Source organism: Rousettus aegyptiacus, unplaced genomic scaffold (assembly GCF_014176215.1).
Source record: "Rousettus aegyptiacus isolate mRouAeg1 unplaced genomic scaffold, mRouAeg1.p scaffold_m13_p_5, whole genome shotgun sequence".
NCBI lineage: Eukaryota > Metazoa > Chordata > Mammalia > Chiroptera > Pteropodidae > Rousettus > Rousettus aegyptiacus.
In genome coordinates, this window is record NW_023416308.1 from 72,199,395 (window position 1) to 72,220,164 (window position 20,770).

At 43.2% G+C, this 20,770-nt stretch overlaps 1 protein-coding gene across 13 annotated transcripts in view; it reads left to right on the top strand.

Annotated features, from left to right (window-relative positions):
• Positions 1-20,770, top strand: part of TENM4 (teneurin transmembrane protein 4) — a 690,656-nt gene that overhangs the window by 410,006 nt on the left and 259,880 nt on the right. For 12 of the 13 annotated variants that reach the window (XM_016161403.2, XM_016161409.2, XM_016161404.2 and 9 more), the window contains one exon: positions 9,059-9,268. The exons of the other annotated variant lie outside the window; for it this stretch is intronic. In XM_016161403.2, the coding sequence (XP_016016889.2) occupies positions 9,059-9,268 (210 nt within the window). The remainder of the gene's footprint in view (positions 1-9,058; positions 9,269-20,770) is intronic. 13 annotated transcript variants of the gene reach the window in all.

A 20,770-nucleotide genomic window follows, 5' to 3' on the forward strand; every position in this document is an offset into this window, starting at 1 on the left:
TGACCTAATTTTGGAAATAGAGTCGCTGCAAATGTAATAGTCAAGATAAGGTCATACTGGAGTAGAGCCGGTATCCTTGTAAGAAGGCAGCCATGGAAAGACAGACACACATTCAGGGAGAGGGTCATATGACAATGAAAGCAGAGATTGGAGTTAAGCAGCTGCAAGCCAAGGGACACCAAATTTGCCAGCAAACCACTAGAAGCTGGGAAGAGACAAGGAATGATGCCTCAAGTTTCAGAGAGAGCATGGCCCTGCCAATGCCTTGATTTTGGGCTTCTAGTCTCTAGAACTAAGAGACAGTAAATTTCTGTTATTTTGGGATATTCCATTTGTACTATTTGGTTACAGCAGCCCTAGGAAACTAAACTAATACAGACAGGGACTTTACACGATTTTGCCTCCCATCGTGTCCCCAGCACCTAACAGAGAGGCTGACACATGGTAGCCCCTCAATTATTTGTTGAGTGAGTGAATGATACTTGCTGTGAAGGTCATGTTGGAAAGCGTGAATAAAGTGATGAGCACAATGCATGACACATGTAAGATATTCGGTACATGCTTATTCCTTTCCCTTATTATTCCAAAGGCTCCTTTCTGTACACAGTGTGGTTTGGAATGAAAACAAGCCAGTTTTTCTTCTAATTTTTGCCTAAAACCTCCTAAATGGCCCCTGCCCTAAAGAACCTCCCTCTGGGGAAGTTTACAGTCTGAGGGAGACCCCGTCACATGGGGCAGATTTGAGCAGCCATTTCTCCACTTATGTACTCTCCCCCTGTGCCTCATTGATTTTTCAAGATTGTGTTCCTTGATTTTTTCATATTTCCTGGAGTGAGAGTAGAGGAATTTCTGGAAAGCTCAGCCCTTAATACTTTTGTGCTTCCCCCCTCCCCCTCAAAAAAAAGTTTCAAAAAGCTTTGTAGAAATCTAATGGCAGCAGAGGATTTGGAATAGTGAGCAAGTTCAGGGAACGCTGTCTAGAATCAGGGTGTTTATGAGGGAAAACATTTTAAAGAAAATGCCTCGCCACGTGCTTACATTCACACCACAGTGCTTCCTTCTTGTTGTTGTTGCAACTTAACAGACAGACGGAAAACCCCACAAATGATGAGGATACAACTCTGGCATTTTTTCTTTTTTTTTTTTTTTCCTGGTTGATTTTTCCCAGTTAATTGATTATACTAATCCTCGATTTCCCCTTTAAGACTCTATGAAAGACAGAGTGAGTTTCTGGAAAGAACTCTCGCTGTGGGCTCAATTGGCCTGGTTTAGAATACCAGCTCCACATCCAGTAGCTCTGTGGCTTTGAGCAAGTCGTTTAACTTTCTGAACATTATTGTCCCCCTCCCATGGTTGATGAGAGATGAGTAAACCCTTGAATTTACAAATGCACAGTCTTGTGTTTATTGCTATTATTAATTCAGATTATTTAAGTGGGATGAGGGTAGGCTTAGGGTTCAACAAAACAAGGCTCAGGACCCACTAGCTGCGTGACCTTGAGCAGGCTCTCTGTGAGCCTCAAATTCTACATCTGTCAGTTGAAAAAGATCTTAAAGCTTTTACAGGGGTATGAGGTTTGATTGACATGTATATAAGGGCCTTCCACACTGCATACACATAGTGGGTGCACAATTACTATCCATTCCTTTTCCTCGTTCTGGCAACTTGACCCATTTTTCTCCAAAGCTCCTATGTCTTGCCTCTTTCCTCTGTACTTAATACTTCATTATCCCTCCAGTGTTGGAGTAGAAATGGGACTTGGCGATCAGGTTATACTCTTCCTTTGTCTTAAGGCCTGGAATTTGCAGCTTGTAAATTGAGTAGGATGGAGGAGATATATATATATATATATATATATATATATATATATATATATATATATTCAGGAAGTGATAAATGACTGAAAACAGCTCTTTGGGAGCACTATTCTAATCAAATCTCAGTGCGAAAGTACAAAGCTTTAGCCTTCCTACTGAACAGAGTGCTCTGTGACCACATATTGTTTAAGGCCTACCATAAATTTCAGTGGTTCTTCGGTCACATTGCCAGAAGATTTTGACAGGCAGAGATAATCCAGCTTGCCTTGTTTGTGCCTTCCTCCTCCCCCACATTTCATATAAAGTGGCCTCTCTGTCTGGCCTTATTAGAGCCTCCAGTGGCCCAAATGGACCGTCTTAAACCCCTTTGGAGGCAGCTCCTGGCAAAGGTTAAAAGAACCTGTGAGAAACCTGGGGTTGCAACTGACAACTGAAACTCCATAGGTTTCTCATTTTCTCTGCCCTCATCCCCTAACACAGTGGTCTCCAAACTTTTTGGTACCAGGGACCAGTGCTCCTATGAGAATCTGATACCTGGTGATCTGAGGTGGAGCTGAGGCGGTGATGCTAGCACTGGAGAGCGGCTGCAAATACAGATGAAGCTTCATTCACTCGCCCGCTACTCACCTCCTGCTGTGCAGCCTGGTTCCTAACAGGCCATGGACCAGTACTGCCTGGGGTTTGGGGGCCTTTGCCCTAACACCTCCCTCACCACTCATCTTCCTACAACATCCCTGCCTCTCTCATACATAATGTGTTTTTTAGTTTGGGTCTCCAATACCCAGGCAGAGCCTCACATGGCATGCTGTCTTGGCTATCAGTGATGCTTAGTACAGAGCCTGGGACAGGGTAGGCACAAAATAAATAATTGATAAAAGAACCAATGCCCACCACTCAATAATAAAAAGATAAATAACTCAATTTTAAAATGAGGATCTAAAATAGACATTTTTCAAAGAAGATATGCAAATGGCAATAAGCACATTGAAGATGCTGAACATCATTAGCCATCAGGAAGTACACATCAAAACTACAATGAGATACCACTTTATACCCACTAGAATGGCTGTAATCAAAAGTCAGATAATAAAGTGTTGGCAAAGATGTGAAAAAATTGAAACTCTCTAACACTGCTGGTGGGAACGAAAAATGGTATAGCCGCTGGCAAACATTCCAGCTATTCCTCAAAAGGTTGAACAGAATTATCATATGGTCCAGCAATTCCCCTCCTAGGCATCTAACTAAGAGAAATTAAAACATACATCTATACAAAAACTTGTATTCAAATGCTTGTGGCAACGTATTCAGAATAGCCAAAAAGTAAAACAACTCAAATTTTTATCAACTGATGAATGGATAAACACAATGTGGTATATTCATATGATGCAATGTTTTTCGGCAATAAAATGAAATGAAGTCCTGATCCATGTTACAACACGGATGAACCTTGAAAACATTATATTAAGGAAAAGAAGCCAGTCACAAAAGAGCATATAGTATATGTTTCCATTTATATGAAATGTTCAGGGTAGGTATATTTATAGAGACAGAAAGTAGATTAGTGATAGTCCAGAGTTACATGGGATTAGAAGGAAATGAGGAATGGGTTTTGGGGGTGAGGTGATGAAAATATTCTAAAATTGTTTATGGTGATTGTTGTACTCCTCTACAAATGTACTAAAAATCATTGAATGATACGCTTTAAATGGGTGACTCGTACGGTATGTGAATTATATCTTAATAAAGCTGTTATTACCAAAAAAAAAAAAAATCAATGAATGTTCTAATTTAATATCCCTATATTAAACAGCAGACTGGTTGACAGGCTGTCCCTGTGTGAAGACCAGAGACCCAAGGTACTGTCTTCTCTGCGTTGAGGTAGAAGGGACACCCAGAAACTATATTTCCCAAGAGAAAGCAGGTGAAGGCAGAGCTCCTTTCCTGGTGAACACTTACAAAAACAAAAACGGCCCCGAGAAACCTGTGAGGTGGAGAGCTAGAGATCAAATGAGCTGAGCCTGAGAAATTTATAGCATCCTGTTTTCCAAAGACCATTTTCCCAACATAAGTCACAGAGACAGATGGCTCCAGACCTGCTTCTGAAAATAACCACTGTTGAAGAGAGAAGAGTTGTCTTAGTGGGAGCTGCCCAGCCTGAAGAGTAACACCCACAAGAATTAATAGGCTGGAAAAGAGGCCAGCTTGGACCCAGGAGGCTTCAGTTCTGCCAAGCTCAGCCCATTAGGGATCCAAAGCAGACACTGTTGTCTTGCAGCTTTTCTGTGTGTGTTTCTTCTTAAAATAACTTTTATTGTTTTTCTTTTAATCATGTTATCAAATTTGTTCCTTAAAAACATAGAATTTATAGGAAAATATAAAGAAAAAATAAAATTTATTCATAGTTCTATTGCCCTAAGGTAACATGTATTAACATTTTTATATAGATTGTGTGTGCACGCACACATACACATGCATTTAAACAAGCATCAGAATTACTTTTTATACAGTTTTGCCTCATGCTTTTTTATATCCTATTTCCCATATCCCTAAGCATTCTTTACAAACATGGCCTATAATGTCTGCATATTAACATTACTGTACTGATGTGCCTTAATTTACATAATTAGGCATTTTTTAACATAAGGGATGTTTTTTCTTTTTAACATTTTAAAACATATTTTACTTTTTACTATTACAAATGATGTTGTAATGAATATCCTTATAAGTAAATCTTTCGAGAAGTCGTGATTATGTTCTTGGGTAAATTCCTAGAAGTAGAATTGCTTAGTTAAAAGGTTTTCACACTTTAAAAATCAGTTTATACCAAATTATAATACCAATATCAGTGCATAAAATCTTGTTTGTATTAAAATCAACATCTATTTTAGTACCTACTAGATGCCAGATAGTTTCACATTTATTGTTTCATTTTCCCTTGAAGTTTTAAAAAAATAATTTTTAAAAATATAAAAAGAACTGTATGTGTTCATTATAGAAAATTTTAAAGATATAAAAGCATATTTTAAAAATTAAAAATTGTCCTTATCAGTGATAACCATTGTTAAAGACTTTTTTCAGCCCACCTTTTTTCCTATATATTTATACAAATTCATTTTTAAATGTTTTATGAACATTTACTGTGCCAAAAGAGACTGCCTCTCCATTGTAACTAAAATCATTTTTATCCTGCATTTTTTTAATAGTCTCCTTTAATCCTTACCCCTATCTCGTAGAAAGTTGGACCACAAAAGAACCTTAGAATGTTCTAATCCAACTCCCTAATGGGGAAATCGAGGCACAGAGAGGGCAGAGGACTTGGCCATGGGCTGAGTTGCACACACATTTCCTGACCCTTAGTCTATTGCAGCAGACTGCAGCCTGTAATGTGGAGCTGAATCTCTACTGCCCTAAACTGGGATGGCTATATAATAATTATCCAAATCAGGACATTTTAGAATAAAAGTAGGGCGCCATTACTAATTAATGCTGGATAACATGTAAATCGGGGCTGTCACTGACAAACCAGAATGCAAGGTCCCTCTAGCTCTCTAGCTTCAGATTCTTGTCACTTGGAAACGCTTTGAAGCAATGGATTTTAATCCATTTCAAATACCTGTGGAAATCAGTTCTGCAAACCTTTTTTGAGCTGAAACTCTGAGCCAGGCCAGGACACAGAGATGAACAGTCTGTGGTCCCTGTCGGGCAGACAAGGCCATTTAAGTAATAGGTGTGAACATCACTCACTGGAGTCAAAAGTACCATTGCAATGGTCTTTCAGCAGCTCCAAACCTTCATATTATAAGAAAGTCCTCATTTTCCTCATGACCCATTTTTCACTCAGAACTAAGATTTTACTTATTTGATGAAGTAATGGGCTGTCCTGTAAAAAGGAAATAGATATGAGGTCGGTGCATGAGAAGAGAAGGAATGCATTTGGTTTTAAGTGGAGGGACTAAAGTAGTTTTAGAAAGAAGTCTGTGGAGATGAAACACAACAAGCCTTCACAGGAAGGGTGAATCCATCAGCTCAGGGTTCCATTGAGATGAGGCACCTCTGTGGGTCTAAGGGGTTTGCTTCATGTTTTTCTAGGTGTCACTTATTCAGTAATTACTGTGTACTGGGCACTGTGCTAAGCATTTTACATACAGGCTTCTAATATGCAAGGCTGACAGGTAAAAGTTTGTTAGAACTTTCTTCCAATAATTCAAGGAATTGCCTGGGAAGAAGGTGCCTTTCCTGAGGCACACAGCTAGTGCTCTGGTTTTGAAGATAAGACTCATCCTTCCCCACAATGTAAGCAGGCTGGGATTGTCCCTACTGTATAGCCTAGATGGGATTTACTATAGATGAATAAGCTTACATTTGGATGTTTAGATGGATCTCTTAGGAATGCTGAGAAAAGTATTAAAAGGTACATTTTTAATGGTCTTTCTTTCTTTGACAGAGTAATAAACTTGTTCATCAGCTAGCCCTTCACACTTCAGTCTCATGGCATTTTCCAAAGACATACCCAGAATCCAGAATGCTGGAAGGCTCTTCTTGAGAACTAGCTTGCCCTAGTTATAGGTTACATTTCAAATGCCAAGGAAAGCTACCATTGATTCACACAAAGGTGTGAGTCACTGAAATTGTTCTTTCTGCAAGTCTCAGAATTCCCTTGTCATATGTTGTTTTCATATATCACAGCTGCCTCCCTAACACTTTTCCTCTTTTTTATAACGTAAGCAAGTAATACATATTAATAAAGGTATCTCTGGCAATCTTAAAAAAGGTGAGATAAAAAATAAAAACTAGTAAAATTTTCTTGCACCCGAGGGGTCATGGTTCTATGCACCTTATCTTAGGACCACTTAAATTAAAAAGCTGTTGAATGAGCAGGAGGGAATTAACATGTTTTTAATAACATCTGTATTTCACAGAAACCTCACAAGTTATTGTGTACCTCCCTCCTAAGTGCATGGCAGCTTGTTGGGTGCTTTGCATGTTAGGTTAGGAAAATTCAGAGCAACCTGGAGGCCTCAGGTGATTTGGGAGTAATGGTTTAGATGATTTTGAGGTGACTGGATGGAAGGGAGAAGAAACAGGCATGAGATCTTGGAAGGCACTGTGCTGTTCCCAGCCCAGGGTCCCTGAAGTTTGTAATGGAACAATTTACTTAGTTCTGGAACTATTTATTTCATAAAGTTCAACAGATTTACTCAGGAAGAGGCTGTAACAAATACCCTGGAACCAACATATCGTGTTTCTTAACTTTTGTCTGAAATTCTAACAACTCAGCATGATATGGTGCTGGTTATCTCAAGCTCATCAGAAGCTCTGATTAGAGATTATAAGATGTCTTTGGTTAATAAAAGAAGAGGAAATGAAAGTATATTTACTTAATAAATACAGCCTTGTTGACAAAATCTTTCTAAAACCAGTACCATAGGGGAAGGGGAATCATGAATGGCGTTCCTTATGGGGTGGTTTCATTCAATTTAATAAACATTTGGTGAGCACTGACCCTGGGCCCTTGCTTGCTCATGCATACTGTGTGTTCAGATTTAGTAACTTTAGTCTTCACAACATGTGTATAAAAGAGTACCCAACTTAAAACTGAGGAACCGGCAGTCCCTTCCCCAAGATCATACAGCTAATGGGAAGCTAGGTCCAATGCCATTGAACTCCAAAGCCCACTTCAAGAATGTACTCCCACCCCAGGAATATGCCATACACGTTTATGTGTAAGACAGCTACAGATAACTGTAAATACAGCAGGGCAAATGCGATATTAAAACTAAAGTTTAGTTCAGAGGAAGGAGTGATCACCCCTACAGTGCTTTGTGGCAAGTAGTGTCAGTGAAGACTCTCTCAAGGTGAATTGGGAACACCGGTTTGGATGATTTTGAGATAAATCATGGCTTGAATTTTTAGGTTAAAAAAAAAAAAAAAGGAAGTCACCTGATTTTGTGCCATGGTCACTGATCCCTTCCGCCTCAGTTGCTTTTACTGAAGTTCTAAGATGAACTAGCCAAAAGGCAAACAACAACTCTATCCAATGTCATATGTGGTTATGCTCAAGGATTGACATAAAAGTCATGGAACCTGCAAAATCCTGCAGTATTTGGTAACTGTGACTGAGTGAGCTTCTCTTGGTGGATAGAATGCAAAAAGTTGTGGTTTTTGTTTTGTTTTATTTTGTTTTTAATTTTAACAATCAGCAATTCTCTGTGCCACCTCCTCCTTAGAGCCCTGTCAAATCATATGATGGCATGTCCAGGCTCCAATATGTTTCTTAAGATTCAGACTCTCAAAAAGCTCAGTGGATCTGATTATGTTTTTTAACCTTCTATCAGTCAAGGTGGGAGAAAAGAAGCAACCCTTGCTGTCGCGCAGATGCAGTGTCTTGTACTGTAAACTTTTATGTGTCTGTGCCTGTGTCCCCTCTGTTGTAGACGATGTACTGCACGTGTCTAAAGGACTGCAGAGTGTCTGACGTCAAAGGTCTTGTTTCAGGCCATCGCATTCTCCTTCTGAAGAGTTTGGAGTGGTGCTCACAGAACTAGAGAGAGCTGAGATTTTAGAAAACTCTCAAGGAGTTTTCAGAGAATGCCTGGATTTAGGAATCTTAAAATGTTAGATTCTTAGAAAAGTAAAATGTTAGAGTACTGAAATCCTCGGAAGCCAGCGATGGAAGCGGGCCCTGGATCATTCTCTCCAACTCTCTCTACCTTTTACGAGGCCCAGAACCTGTTCTAGGCATATCCAATTAAAATTTCACTAATAAGAATATCATTTCACTTCCCTGACATTATAGAATGGCCAGCTTGCAGGGGCTCAGCGATCACCCAATGCGAGCCGCTCATTTTACCAGTGAGGACACTGAGGCTGAGTTGGGGCAGCTATTTGATAGATAGCAAGGCCCATCAGGACTAGACCCCAGCTTTTCAGGCCTCTTAGAGAACAGGCCGAGCGGGAAGGGCTTCCCGGGTGTTTCCCAGGAGCGCCCACTTTCCAAACCTTGCAGACTTCTCTATATCAGAGGACCCCGCTCTTCAGAAGGAGTTTGCACCAACTTCCCCACCCAGCAGCATCAGCCTTGCCCCCGGGCCACGTGTGCAGTAGATCGCCCAGTGTTGGGAGTCCCCCCTCCCGCCGCCCTTCTTGATGCATGTTTTATTTTGCTCCCTCCTCCTCCTTGTGTGCCTCAAAACCAATTTTCATTATTTTTTTCTGTCTGTGTTTGTCTTTGTGGTTCGCAGGTGCTCCCTTGCATTGTTCATCCGCTTCATCAACCCCTATTGAGCAGTCCCCCTCCCCGCCCCCCTCCCCTCCGGCCAATGAGAGCCAGAGGCGGTTGCTAGGCAACGGTGTGGCCCAGCCAACCCCGGACTCAGACTCTGAGGAAGAGTTTGTCCCTAATTCATTCTTAGTTAAAAGTGGCTCCGCCAGCCTGGGGGTCGCAGCGAACGGTAAGTCCCTCTTTTTTCTTAACTTTTTCGTGTAGTTTTGTTCCCCTCGCCCTTTGTTGGCAATGCTGATTGATCTGCCTGCTTGGGCCTTTTGCAAGGGTGGAAGGGCCTGGCGCATGGGGCGTTCGGGGTTTTCGGGGGGCCTGGAGCAGCTTCGTGGCTCAGGCAGCCCCACTCCTGTCTGGCTGTGCAGCTGGATGGGGTGTAGAGCGGAAGTTGGGGGCCTGCTGTACCCATCTCTATGACAGATGTCCGGTAGACAGAACAGCAGGAACAGAGATGCACAAACAGACACAATGAGACAGAAGTATCAGGTAGAGATGGAGGCAGGTAAAAATAATAGAGACGAAGATGGGCACAGAAAAAGGGGAGGAAAGGGCTACCTACTACATGCTAGGGACTCTGCCAGCACTGCCACTTGTTGCTGCTTTGGAGCCTCATCACAACCCTGCCTAAGAAACCCGTGGTGCAATGTCCCGGTTAACCATGAGAAAGCTGAGGGAAGGGATACTGCCTGAAGCCTAATGCTGGCTTTGGAAGTTCTCGACTTTCACTGTGTCTGGAGGCAGAGAGCCCTGCAGTCCCAAGCAGCTGCTGGGCTGAAGGCTGGCTGCAGAGAGAGCTACCGGGTTTAAGCCATCAGCCTATAACAAGCACTCTTTTAAGAACTACTCTGACTCTCTTAAGGAGAAGCAGTGAGCGAGGTAAGAGCTCCCGGTTGACGAAGAGCCAGCAAACCCTGATAGGGTGCTGTGTGACCTGCGCCAAGGTGCTTGCCCTCTCTGTGTCCAGCAGAGGCCAGTCCACTTCTTTACAAGAATACCCTGGAGGGGATTCAAGCCTCTGCTCTCTTTTAAAGTCAGAGTGTCTTTGGCCTTGATGCTTCTCATCTGACAGGCTCTTAGACTCTGCATTCTCTGACCAAACCATCCTCCAGGGCCTTTCCCTCTGTGCTCCCTGGGGGTGTTATCCTTTTGGTGGTTAGATGTCACTATTCCTCTATACCTTTTATCTGCTCATGTTTCAAATTATGCACAGAAACAGGAACCTTGAACTGAGAAGAAGGAAATTTGTGTTCTAGTCCCAGCTCTGTGGCTTACTGGCTATTTGGCAAATCACTGTCCCTCTCTAGGCCTCAGTTTCCCCTTCTTGCCAATGATGGAGGAACCTCTAAGGTACTCCAATTTTATGAGTGTCATGTGGTGCTAACTGAGGTGTCCCTGCTTGCCAGTAGTAGTAGTTTTCTTAAGCTTACTTAGGTGGGGAGTGGGGGGAACATTATATAATGATAGTTTTCATTCATTGCTGACTTAAAAAGTCTTGCAAGTAGAAGAGAAAGCAAGAGATTAAACCTCTCCCTTTGTTAATTAACTGAACAAAAGCAATCATTTTGTTGTAAGTTCTGCAGCAAATTGATGACATTATGTCATTACTGGTATTCAGAGAAGATGGGGTGGGGGGGGGCGGGACTTTGCCCTAAAGCCGCCTGCTTGGTGGTTATGTTCCTCTGTGCTCCTGCTCCCCAGAAGACCTAGGGACACTTTAGATTCCTTCTCCAGGTGTGTCACCCTAAAGGTTGGTAACAAATGTGTCCCACACCTGAAGGGAGATTCTAGGTCTTTAGTGGTCTGCTGCTCTGGGGTTGGCAGGCCGTGAGAGCGCTGGTGAGTCTTACCCACATCTGGACCCTGCCTACCACATTCCTCACCCCTGAACCCAAAGGGTCTAGTATAAGCCAAAGGACCAGCTAGGACTGGCATGGACCCAGCACTAGCAAGTGAAGGTGAGTGGGTCCAATAAATGTTGGTATGGCTTTGTTTGATTTTTTTTCTTGAAAAAAAAAAAGTGAAATTGTTTTAATGGAAGTGTCTTTGTTTTTATATCTTATGAAATAGCAATGCTTGTGAACATTCAAGCAATACAGAAAAATAAAAAGTTAAGTTCTCCTATAATCCTGCCTCCCATAGGTAACTACTTTTAACAGTTTGGTGCATGGCCTTACAGATGCTTTTTATGTAGTGTTAATTTAATGAGTGAATGAATGAATGAGCAAGTAATATGAATTACGGGAGGACTACAATGGACCCGAGAGAGCAAGAGCCATAGCGTCAAAATTTCTGAAATTGGGTCCCAGATATGCAACCCTGGGCAAAGTAACTTCTCAAATCAACAGTTGCTCCATATGCGAAATGGGAAAAACCATCCCAGGTTGCTGTGGAGAGTTAAAATACTGAAGATGATAAACTTACTTATCTCCCTTCCCTATATTTACACCCCCATCCTCATCCACCAATTTAAGGCTTTAGATACCACATAAATGGATCATTTGCTTCATTTATTTGAGAGGCCTGCTCCCCCTGAAACTTAATTCAGAATGTACTGTAAATGACAAAGGCGGCCCCTTGGGCTCCCAAAAGGTGAAAATGATGTTTCAGTTTGGTGGGAACGGACTCAGCACCCAGCACACGCGGCCGATCCTCTGGGAAACAGATTTCCTAGAGCTCAGGCTGTGCTCTTCAGTGGTTCCTGAGAGGCCCTCTGCCTACAGCTGTGTCAACTCCAGCCCAAGGCTGATATCCTAGATCTGCGATGCCTCAGAACCACCCTGCTAAAATCCCCATGTAAAGTGCAAGGAGCACACGCGGGGCATTACAGAACAGTTCATTGTCTCCAAGGAAAAGAAAACAGGGAAGTAGCGGCTTTCTGTCATCAAAATCCTAATCCACCTACAAAGATAACCATCTAGAAGTCGCTGATATATACAAAGAAAGATTTTGCTAAAATATCAACTAGTCACAGTTGAAAAGCTAAGGAAGTGGTTAGGATTAAATATGTTATATATTTGTCCCTACCACATAGAAACTTTTCGGAATAAATATTAAATGTTCCGTGAATTGTTCTGATATAAATTCTAAAGTAAATGGGCCTTAAAAACTTGGAGGGTCAGGGAATAAATAGCTCAGAGAAGTCAGTTTCTCAGAGCCTAGGTGAGGTAAAGGTGGTCGGGAGAACTTACATGTAATGAGCACCCTTTGTGGGTAAGTCTTTTCTTTATATGCATTATCTCATTTGAGTTTGTGTTTATCTCCACTTCTCTGTTCAGGAAACCCAGGGCCAGTGATACCCACAACTCCACTGCTTCTAAGGGACATGGCAAAGATTCAAACCCAATTGACTCCAGAACCCGTATTCTCTCTCTCTCTCTCTCTCTCTCTCTCTCTCTCCTTTCTTGATTAGTTTCATTTCCATTACCAGACCCTGCTGTGTTTATGTCCCCTTCCTTAGTAGGAGGCTAGAAAAGATAAGAACTCTACTAAAAAAAAAAAGAAAGAAAGAAAAATAAATAAACTGAGTTTAAGAGAATTGCAAGTTGTTGGATTCCTATCTCTCACCTCACAAACCTTTATGACGCACTTGACTAAGAGGTGTTTTAACTCACTGAATCATTGAACCTCAGGAAATTTCATATTTACCTTGTGACAGCCATTTTTAGTCTTACTGAGGCAATAGAGGGTCAGAGAGGTTAAGTAACTTCCCCTAAATCACACAGCTTCTAAATGATAGAATCAGATTTGAACTCCACATCTGTCTGATAACATAGAGTGGGATCTTTCCATTTTGTTTTTGTGAATACTGTAGGCGTTTCAAAGATGAATCAGAGCAGATAACTTAGACACTAAATTTTGGTACCACTTCATGAGAGCCAAGCCCCTGATGCTGGGCCTTCCATGGCTTTTTTTCCCCCTCTAAGCACTGGGGCCTTTCTGCCTTGAGTTACAGATTTCTCAGGCCGGTCACACTGGCCGGCATCACTGTTGTTTGGCAGTTTCATTGACTTTCTGGGATCTTAAGCTGCTGGGCTTATTTTGTTTTGACTTCCAATCTAGTGGAGGAGTGTTTATTTTTCTTTCTAAATGAGAAACACTGCTATGCATGTGAGCTGCTTCCAAAACTGTTCTCTTAAAACAAAACAAAACAAAAAATTCAACTTAATTTGGAACCTATCCAGATTCCCCTGGGGGAGCCCGCCAGAGTCATTTCAAACCAGTTTGTGAAATCGGAAGGCAAATTTGTGCCTCTTTCCTACTGCTGAGGTCCGGTGAGGTCTCCTTTCCCTGTGAATTTTGTGGAACCCCTTTATGTTACTGCATGCCAGCCGCAGGTATGTGAGTCTGTATGTTTCCCGGGTTCCAAAGTTAAAGGACAATGGGGCATGCCAAGTTTTCAGGAAATTTTATTCATGTCCTGTCACAACTCTCTTGCATCAAAAAGACTCCTGTTGGTCAATAAATGCTGATACCAGCTATGTAGGGAAGTACCTAACTCCTGGTAGGAAAACAAGTTGATTTTTTATTTATTCATTCGTGATGACATTTGAAATGCTTATAAATATTTTCCAGACAAATGAAAGGTGAAGGGCATTCTAAGCAAAGGGACTCTATAAAATAGATATCTTAATTATGGGGTCAAAATCCCTTAAATGAAACTTAGAGACAGATGCATTTCCGAATTTGGAAATGTTCAGATTTAAGAAAGAAAATAGAGCGCACACACTGTATTCTTCCTAATGTTCCTAGAATACTGGGATGGTCCATGGTAATCACACATGTCGATATTTCTGCCTGTGAAACATACGACTGGTTAAAAGATCCTGAGCCTCATGTCAGTTCAGGTAAGGTTTTACCACCAAAGGAGTTTTGCTAAAACTTTCAGTCTTAGAGTTTAGGGTTTTCAGAATGGTGGCTAATACATGGTGATCCTGGATTGAGCTTTTTAAAAATGGAAGATGGACTTTGAAAGGTTTAGTAATTTGCTCATGGTTAAAGAGAAGTAACTTAATAATAGAAGGTACGATACAGGTTCAAATCGCTAGCCAGGAAGCTGTAGAGAAGCACTTGTTGTTTATCTATCAAGAGTGTTTGGAAAGGCCAAGTGCCCTCTGCCAGTGCCAGCAGGCCAGCTGGCTCACATACCTAGGAGTCCAGGAAAGTAAAGCTTAATTCTCAAAGTCTAGAACTCAGCAACTCGGAGTTCTTAAGGAACACTTCCTGGCAGCTCCTTTCTTTGATACCCAGCTGTTTTCTGTACAGACTACCCCCTAACAGTCTGGAGACATGATTATTCCCATGTCTGGTTTCCTTGTTCAACTGCAAGTTCCTTGAGGTCGGCCTCATCCACAGCTGTATCTTCAATGCTGAGCACCTGTAGGTGCTAAAATCAAAACTGAAAAAAAAGAGTTCATTTGTTTCTTCTTTGTTTCCAAAAGCCCCGGTCCCACACACAAAACTATCTCCCTAGGAACAGTGCAATAAGCAACATACATGGTATAACTGTGGAAACTCACAGAGGTGAAGCAATGTGCGAAAGTTCAGTCAAGATTCAAAGCACAGCCCCAGACTCCAGTGCCCTTCCACCTTTCCAGGTACCTGCCTCAACTAGACAATCCCTCACCTGTGGCCTCTCACCAGGGGCAGGAGATTATGTTCCCTAATTGGGGGTAATGGGGACAACCACACAGGGGTCATTTCTGTTTTTGCACAGTTTACAAAGCCCTTTTTCATACATTACCTCAGGCAAACTCTGGTGACTCTAATTTAACTGCCACATTGGCTTTCTAGTAGGTAAGGTTTCTTCCTGACCTGGCAAAATAAACAGGTCACATTTTGAATTAATGTAATCGAATGGCCTGGGAGAACCAGGACCCTCTAATTAGTCACCACGTGACACGATTGTAGACTTTTGCAACTCCTTTTCCACTAATTTCCCCAAATACCATTGCATTAAAAGGTACAAAAATAACATTTTGGTATGTGGCTTGATTGGATCTAGGAATTCCTAGACCACCCCCCAAGGAAAGCACATTAGCCATGTTTTAGCTTTTTCCATCAGGAAACTAAGCCTGGTTAGTGTCTTCACTAAAATGTTAGTGACCTGCTCTATGGTGCCTTTGTGGACACCAGACCACATCTTAAAGCATCTCCTGACACATCAGGGCCCAGACTGTTGAAGAGGCACCTGGAAAGAGGCCAAGGAGAGTTCGGGAGATTAGTATAGCTAACATTTGTGTAGCCCACGTGTTCCCAGAGCATGTTCACATCCGTCATCTCATTGGATCCACAGCTCTATGCCATGAGGCTGGCTGAATGTGGAGTATTGTGAGTACAGTTCTATGTTGGAGGAGGCATGCTGAGTGAGAGAGGGAAGCAGCTTGGCATGGAGCCACTCCTTTGGCTGCACAGCTTAGAACCTCATCAGCCCAACCTGCAAGGCCCACTATCATCCATACAAGCTCACTGTTCCAGTTAGAAACCTCACCTGGCAAAGCCTCACCCTAATTCAGCCTGAGTTATCATGGAAACCTGCTTGTGGAGAGGCATACATGCCTCGAGCAACAGGCTTCAGGACCCAGTTCTGCCTCTCATCTGCAGTGTGACCTTGCAAAAGCCTTGTCCTTCGGTTCCTCAGCTCTCTCATCTGGACAGAGAACTGGATTAGATCAACATTTCCCAAGGCTTATTCCTTTGTGTGTCCCTGTCAGTCTGCACCGTGGCAGCGTACCCACATATACTGCTATTTACTTTCCTCTAAAGTGCCCCCTTTCTCGAACGTTTTTTTTTTTACTTAAATGAATTTATTTTCAAAGGAAATTGTATATTACTGCTGCAATTCACTTGCCATAAATAGAAGATAGCTGTAAAAATAAATACAATGAAAGCAGGTTATCACATTCTGGTGAGATAATGCCTGCTCAAGGATACTGAGCAGAGACTTGCTACTCTTTGTTAAACAGGGACATTGGCAAGTATTAGGTGTTAAAAACACACTAGTACCAAACTGAGACTTCCTCCTCCAGATTATCAAAAGGATGGAAACAAAATGAAAGGTATCTTGCATGGATTTTGTGTGATTCGATGTCTGTTTGCAGTGTATACCACCCAAAATCATGTCCATAGGATACCTACAGCTCTGTGGCTTTTGCTAGTACTCTGTCTAGGCTTTTAATGTTCTGCTCCCAGGCCTGCTCACCTTGAGAACAAACCTCCCTTGCTGCTTCTAGAGACTACCCTTCTCTCTTGTCCTATGTGTAGTCTTTTCTGAGCATCTGTTCCCACCCTCCCTTTCATAGCCTGCTGCCCTCTGCCCCTGTCATCAGCTCTGAGCTGGGTGCTTTGAGCTCAGCTGGATCCCCCATTACTGGTTAATGGCTCCCAGTTTGGACCAGGAAACCATGTGGCTTTTCTTCTCCCCCCTCCCCACCTTCCTCTCCTACTTCCCCCTCCTTCTCCCTCTGAACTATGATTATTTATATAGGTGTTTGAAATTAAGCAATGAATAAATATTCCCTCTCTTTTAAAAGGCCAAAAGGACTGAAGTCAGAAGAAAAGCAGAAACGACGCAGTGTGGAACCATGGAAGGGAAAGATAGGTTATGGAGGCCTGTAGATCCTTGCGGTGCAGTAGTGCGACCATGAGCAAGTTACTTAACCTCTCTAGTTCTCGATTTCCTCCTCTGTAAAATGGATGTTGGTTTTAATAGGGCTTCACAAAATTGTTGTGAAAATGAGAAATTAGGGGTAAGGTTTGTAGCATGTTGATTGCAGCATAATAGTTGCCCGATAAATGTTAGTTTTCTTATTCCCCTTCTGGAACCCAAAAGGTTTTTGACATATCTGTGGAAGAAAGGCAGAGTCCTACACTCCCACCCCTCCAGGCTTGGAGGAAGTACAGCAATTAACAGCTCTGTCTGGGAGTCCAGAGCTTTATTCTTCCTCCTCCTCCTGAGTGATTTCCAGAGATTTAGGATGGGGAGAGGAGCCCGAGGCAGCAGCTAAACAAACACAGCAGGGGACTTGGAAACCGGGCCTCAGCCTTTCTTGCTGGAGCTCCCTGCATTGCTACCATTCCCCATAGTTCCCAGAGATGAAACACTGTGATGCCTTTTCCTCCTGGTCAGCCTGTCTTTCCCCCCAGAGTTGAAAGGAGAGGAAAATGACTGGTAATTCATTTATGCTTCACTCTCTCTCTCTTAAACGGATCATATATCTATAAATAACTCTCAGAAGCTACTGTGTGGGCTAACAACAATAACACATATATTTGCACTTCCAGAAACATCTCTTTAGCTGCCTTTGAGGCTCTGGGGAAATAGACACCTGATGTGAACCAAGTTCTCCTCTCCGGTAGCTGGACGACTGCACCTCCTCTCACGTCTCTCACCCAGTTGCGCATTTACAAAATGGGGGTTGTTTTGAAGGCGAGATGGGATAACATCGAAGATATTGAGAGTACAGCCAGTGCTCAGTGTTTACTGGTCCCCCCTTTTAATTTTTGGCAAGGAACGGGGTATGTTTTTAGTTGTCAAGGAGGTTATCTGATCATAATTTAGTCGTGACCACTTGTTTGCTGTCATCCTGAGAGCAAGCAAAATGGAAGTTGAGCTGATACTTACCTATTTGCTAGTTTTGTAAAATTCTGTTCCCCTTAATCAATACATTTCCTACTATGTCTTCTCTCCCCTGGGCCACTGCAGGAGTGTCCTCACTAGCCAGCCTCCCTGCCTCCCGTAATCCTTTCTCATACTGTTTCAAGGTGACCGTTCTAAAACCCACATTCCTATCATAGAGCCTCTGCAGGTCCCAGTGCTGGCAGGCTCAGGGCTTAAGTCCTCAGCATGGCTGCCCAAAGCCCTTCTCACTCTCTCTCGCTGCTTGCTTTTGTACTCCTGCTAGGGAGCTATGGCCCCAACAAACTCACACAGTTCTTGAAGGGACAGAGGACATTCTCGGTGCCCTATCTCCTATCTGGAGCTATTAAAAGCAAAGGCTTCTGAACACAACAAATTCTTATTAATTTAGAGTCAGAAGAGGGGAAGATCTTTCTGATTTGGAGTGATATGGGAAGAAATGGAGCTTTATTACCCTTCAGAACCAGTTTAATTCAGCACATTATTATTAAAGACCTACTGAGTGCCAGGGCCCGTGAAGAGTAGAAACAGTCTGACCATCCATAAACTGTTGGGGAGACAGACACGTACCTCAACAGCTCTGCCCTAAAGCAGGAGCCCATGAGGGGAACAAGGTAGGCGAATGTGCCAGGATGTGTGGGGCTGCAGAGGTTTAATGCAAAATGGGAGGTTGTGGAGACACCCCTCTGGAGAGAGAGGAAAACTGCCAAGGAGCACAGGCAAGTCTACGCAGTTAGGCTCTGCCCGGAAGTGAGCTGCAGTTTTATGGATCCGTAGGACTGCTATACGCTGACTTGTGTCCTAAAAGTTGTTTGTTGAGACCTAACCCCACATGTGGCTTCATAGGAGCTAGATCCTTTAAAGGGGTGATTAAGGTTGTATGAAGTTGTAAGGGTAGAGCCCTGATCTGAAGGAACTGGTGTCCTTATAAAAGGACTTGCTCACTTGCTCTCTGCCATGTGAAACGGCAAAAGAACTGGGTAGAGCCAGAAAGCCAAGCCAGGAAGAGCACTCTCACCAGAAACCAAACCCTACTGGAACTTTGATCTTGACTTCCAAGACTCTAGAATGATGAGGAATAATGGTCTGTTGTCTGTTGCCTAAGCCACCCAGTCTATGGCACTTTGTAACAGCAGCCCAAACAAATGAAGACAAATGAAGACAAATGAAGCCTAGATGTTCACACTTAGCATGTCAGTGATTGGACTGTAACCACGTATTGCCAGCCTAATTGTGGGGTCTTGAAGCATTTATTTCCTCAAACATTCGTTCATTCATTCAGCAGACTTTTTAAAGTGTGTGCCCTATGTAGGCCCTGTGCTGCAGAGTCTTGATGAGCAGCCAGTCATCTGTGTCCTCCATGCGTAGCCATGTGCCTAGGGGAACAGTGAAGGGAGCACCAGGGGCTGCCACCGGGGGCAGTTTTAGAAGGCAAGGATGTCTTCCTCTCCGTAAAGAACGCGCTAGTACGGCAGGTGCCCATCTCCACCCTACTACCACCTTCGCATCTCAGGGAGCAACCCGTTTAGAAGACTCGATTTTCATAGGGTTTGAGGTGGATGAGAGCAGGTTTGCTGCTCTGTGTTCCAGTCATTCAGAGCCATTGGGCAGGGGGTGGGGAGGTAAGGTGTGGGTGAGGGGGCGGGGCAGAGGTGGATGGGACAGCCTCAGGAACCAAAGAGGGGATGGCACACCTTTGGATTATGCAACAGAAGACCAAATCCCATTACTAAGCACCTACAGGTCATAAGGGCAGAGCCTTTGCTAGGTGCTGCACCTTTCCCACTGAATCTGTATGGCTGGTGGGCTCTAGAGAAAAAGAATTAAGAGTGAGGGTTTGAATTTTGGCTCTGCCACTACTAGCTGAGATCTTTAGCAAATGATTTAACTTCTGAGTTTCCACTTTTCCTCAAGTATAAAATAGAGATAATAATAATACCTCTATGTGAAATAATGTTTGAGAAGTACTTAGTGAAGGCCCCGGGGATTATAATAAAGTCTTAAATGGAAATGGCTGTTATTATCATTGTTGTTCTGGTTATCATTTTACTAACTGAGCCTCAGAAAGGTGCAATAACTTGGCCAAGATCACACAGATATAAGTGGCATTTTGCATCCCAGGTGTGCCTGACCCCTCAAGCCAACCTCTTCTCATCCCACCAGGTTTCCTTCCTGCCTCTAACAGCCATTACTCTCTTTCCTGACAACCCTCAGAAAGCCAAAGGTATTGGGGAGCCTCCCTACCAGAACGGAGATTTCTTTCTCCCCCACCTCACCCTCTAGCATAGAGGAGGAGGCCGTATGCACACTTGGACAGCAGTTCTCAACCCCTGGCCAGAATCCCCTTGAAAAAAAACTGCTGAGTTGCACTCTGGCTCTTAGCTCTTTTTAGATGCCCCTGTTGGGTCCCTGTGTAGGTGACAAGATGATGCATGAGATCTGGCTAAGCAGCTTATTTGTCTGAGCTGGTGATGGCCTTTATCCTGAGGTGGGTTAATGGTAAGGGGCATTGGCCCTTTAAAGCATAGACAATGGACAGGCTTCTCAGGTCACCAAATCACTCAGCAAATGGCCAGAACCCCTCGGAGAACGGGAGGCCCTTGCCCCTTCCACTCAGTGCTAACTCTGCTCTTCATCTAGTGATGGGTTGCTTAGAGCCTAGCAAGAAGAAACACTTGGAATAATGGGGAGAAAGACTCAAAGAGGATTATAATGACAAAGGACTTCAGAGGAGGAAACTAAGACAGAGAGGGACAAGGGCTACTTCCTGACTTCCCACCTCAACTCTGCGCCTGACTACGCTGTGCCTTCTTCCTAGCTTCGCTTTCTTCCCTCCCCAAAATGCATCGGGTCCACAGTGACCAGACTGATTTTCCCAGCGGCGCCTTTCACTACTGAAACCTAACACTGTAGATTATGGTTTCAACTTCTTAGGCTAGCAGTCAGGACCCACTAGAATTTAGCACTTTCCCTCCTTAAATCTCTCTGGCCTTCCCCAAGCCCACTCTAGTGAGGCACTCGCTTCACTGGCTGCTTCAA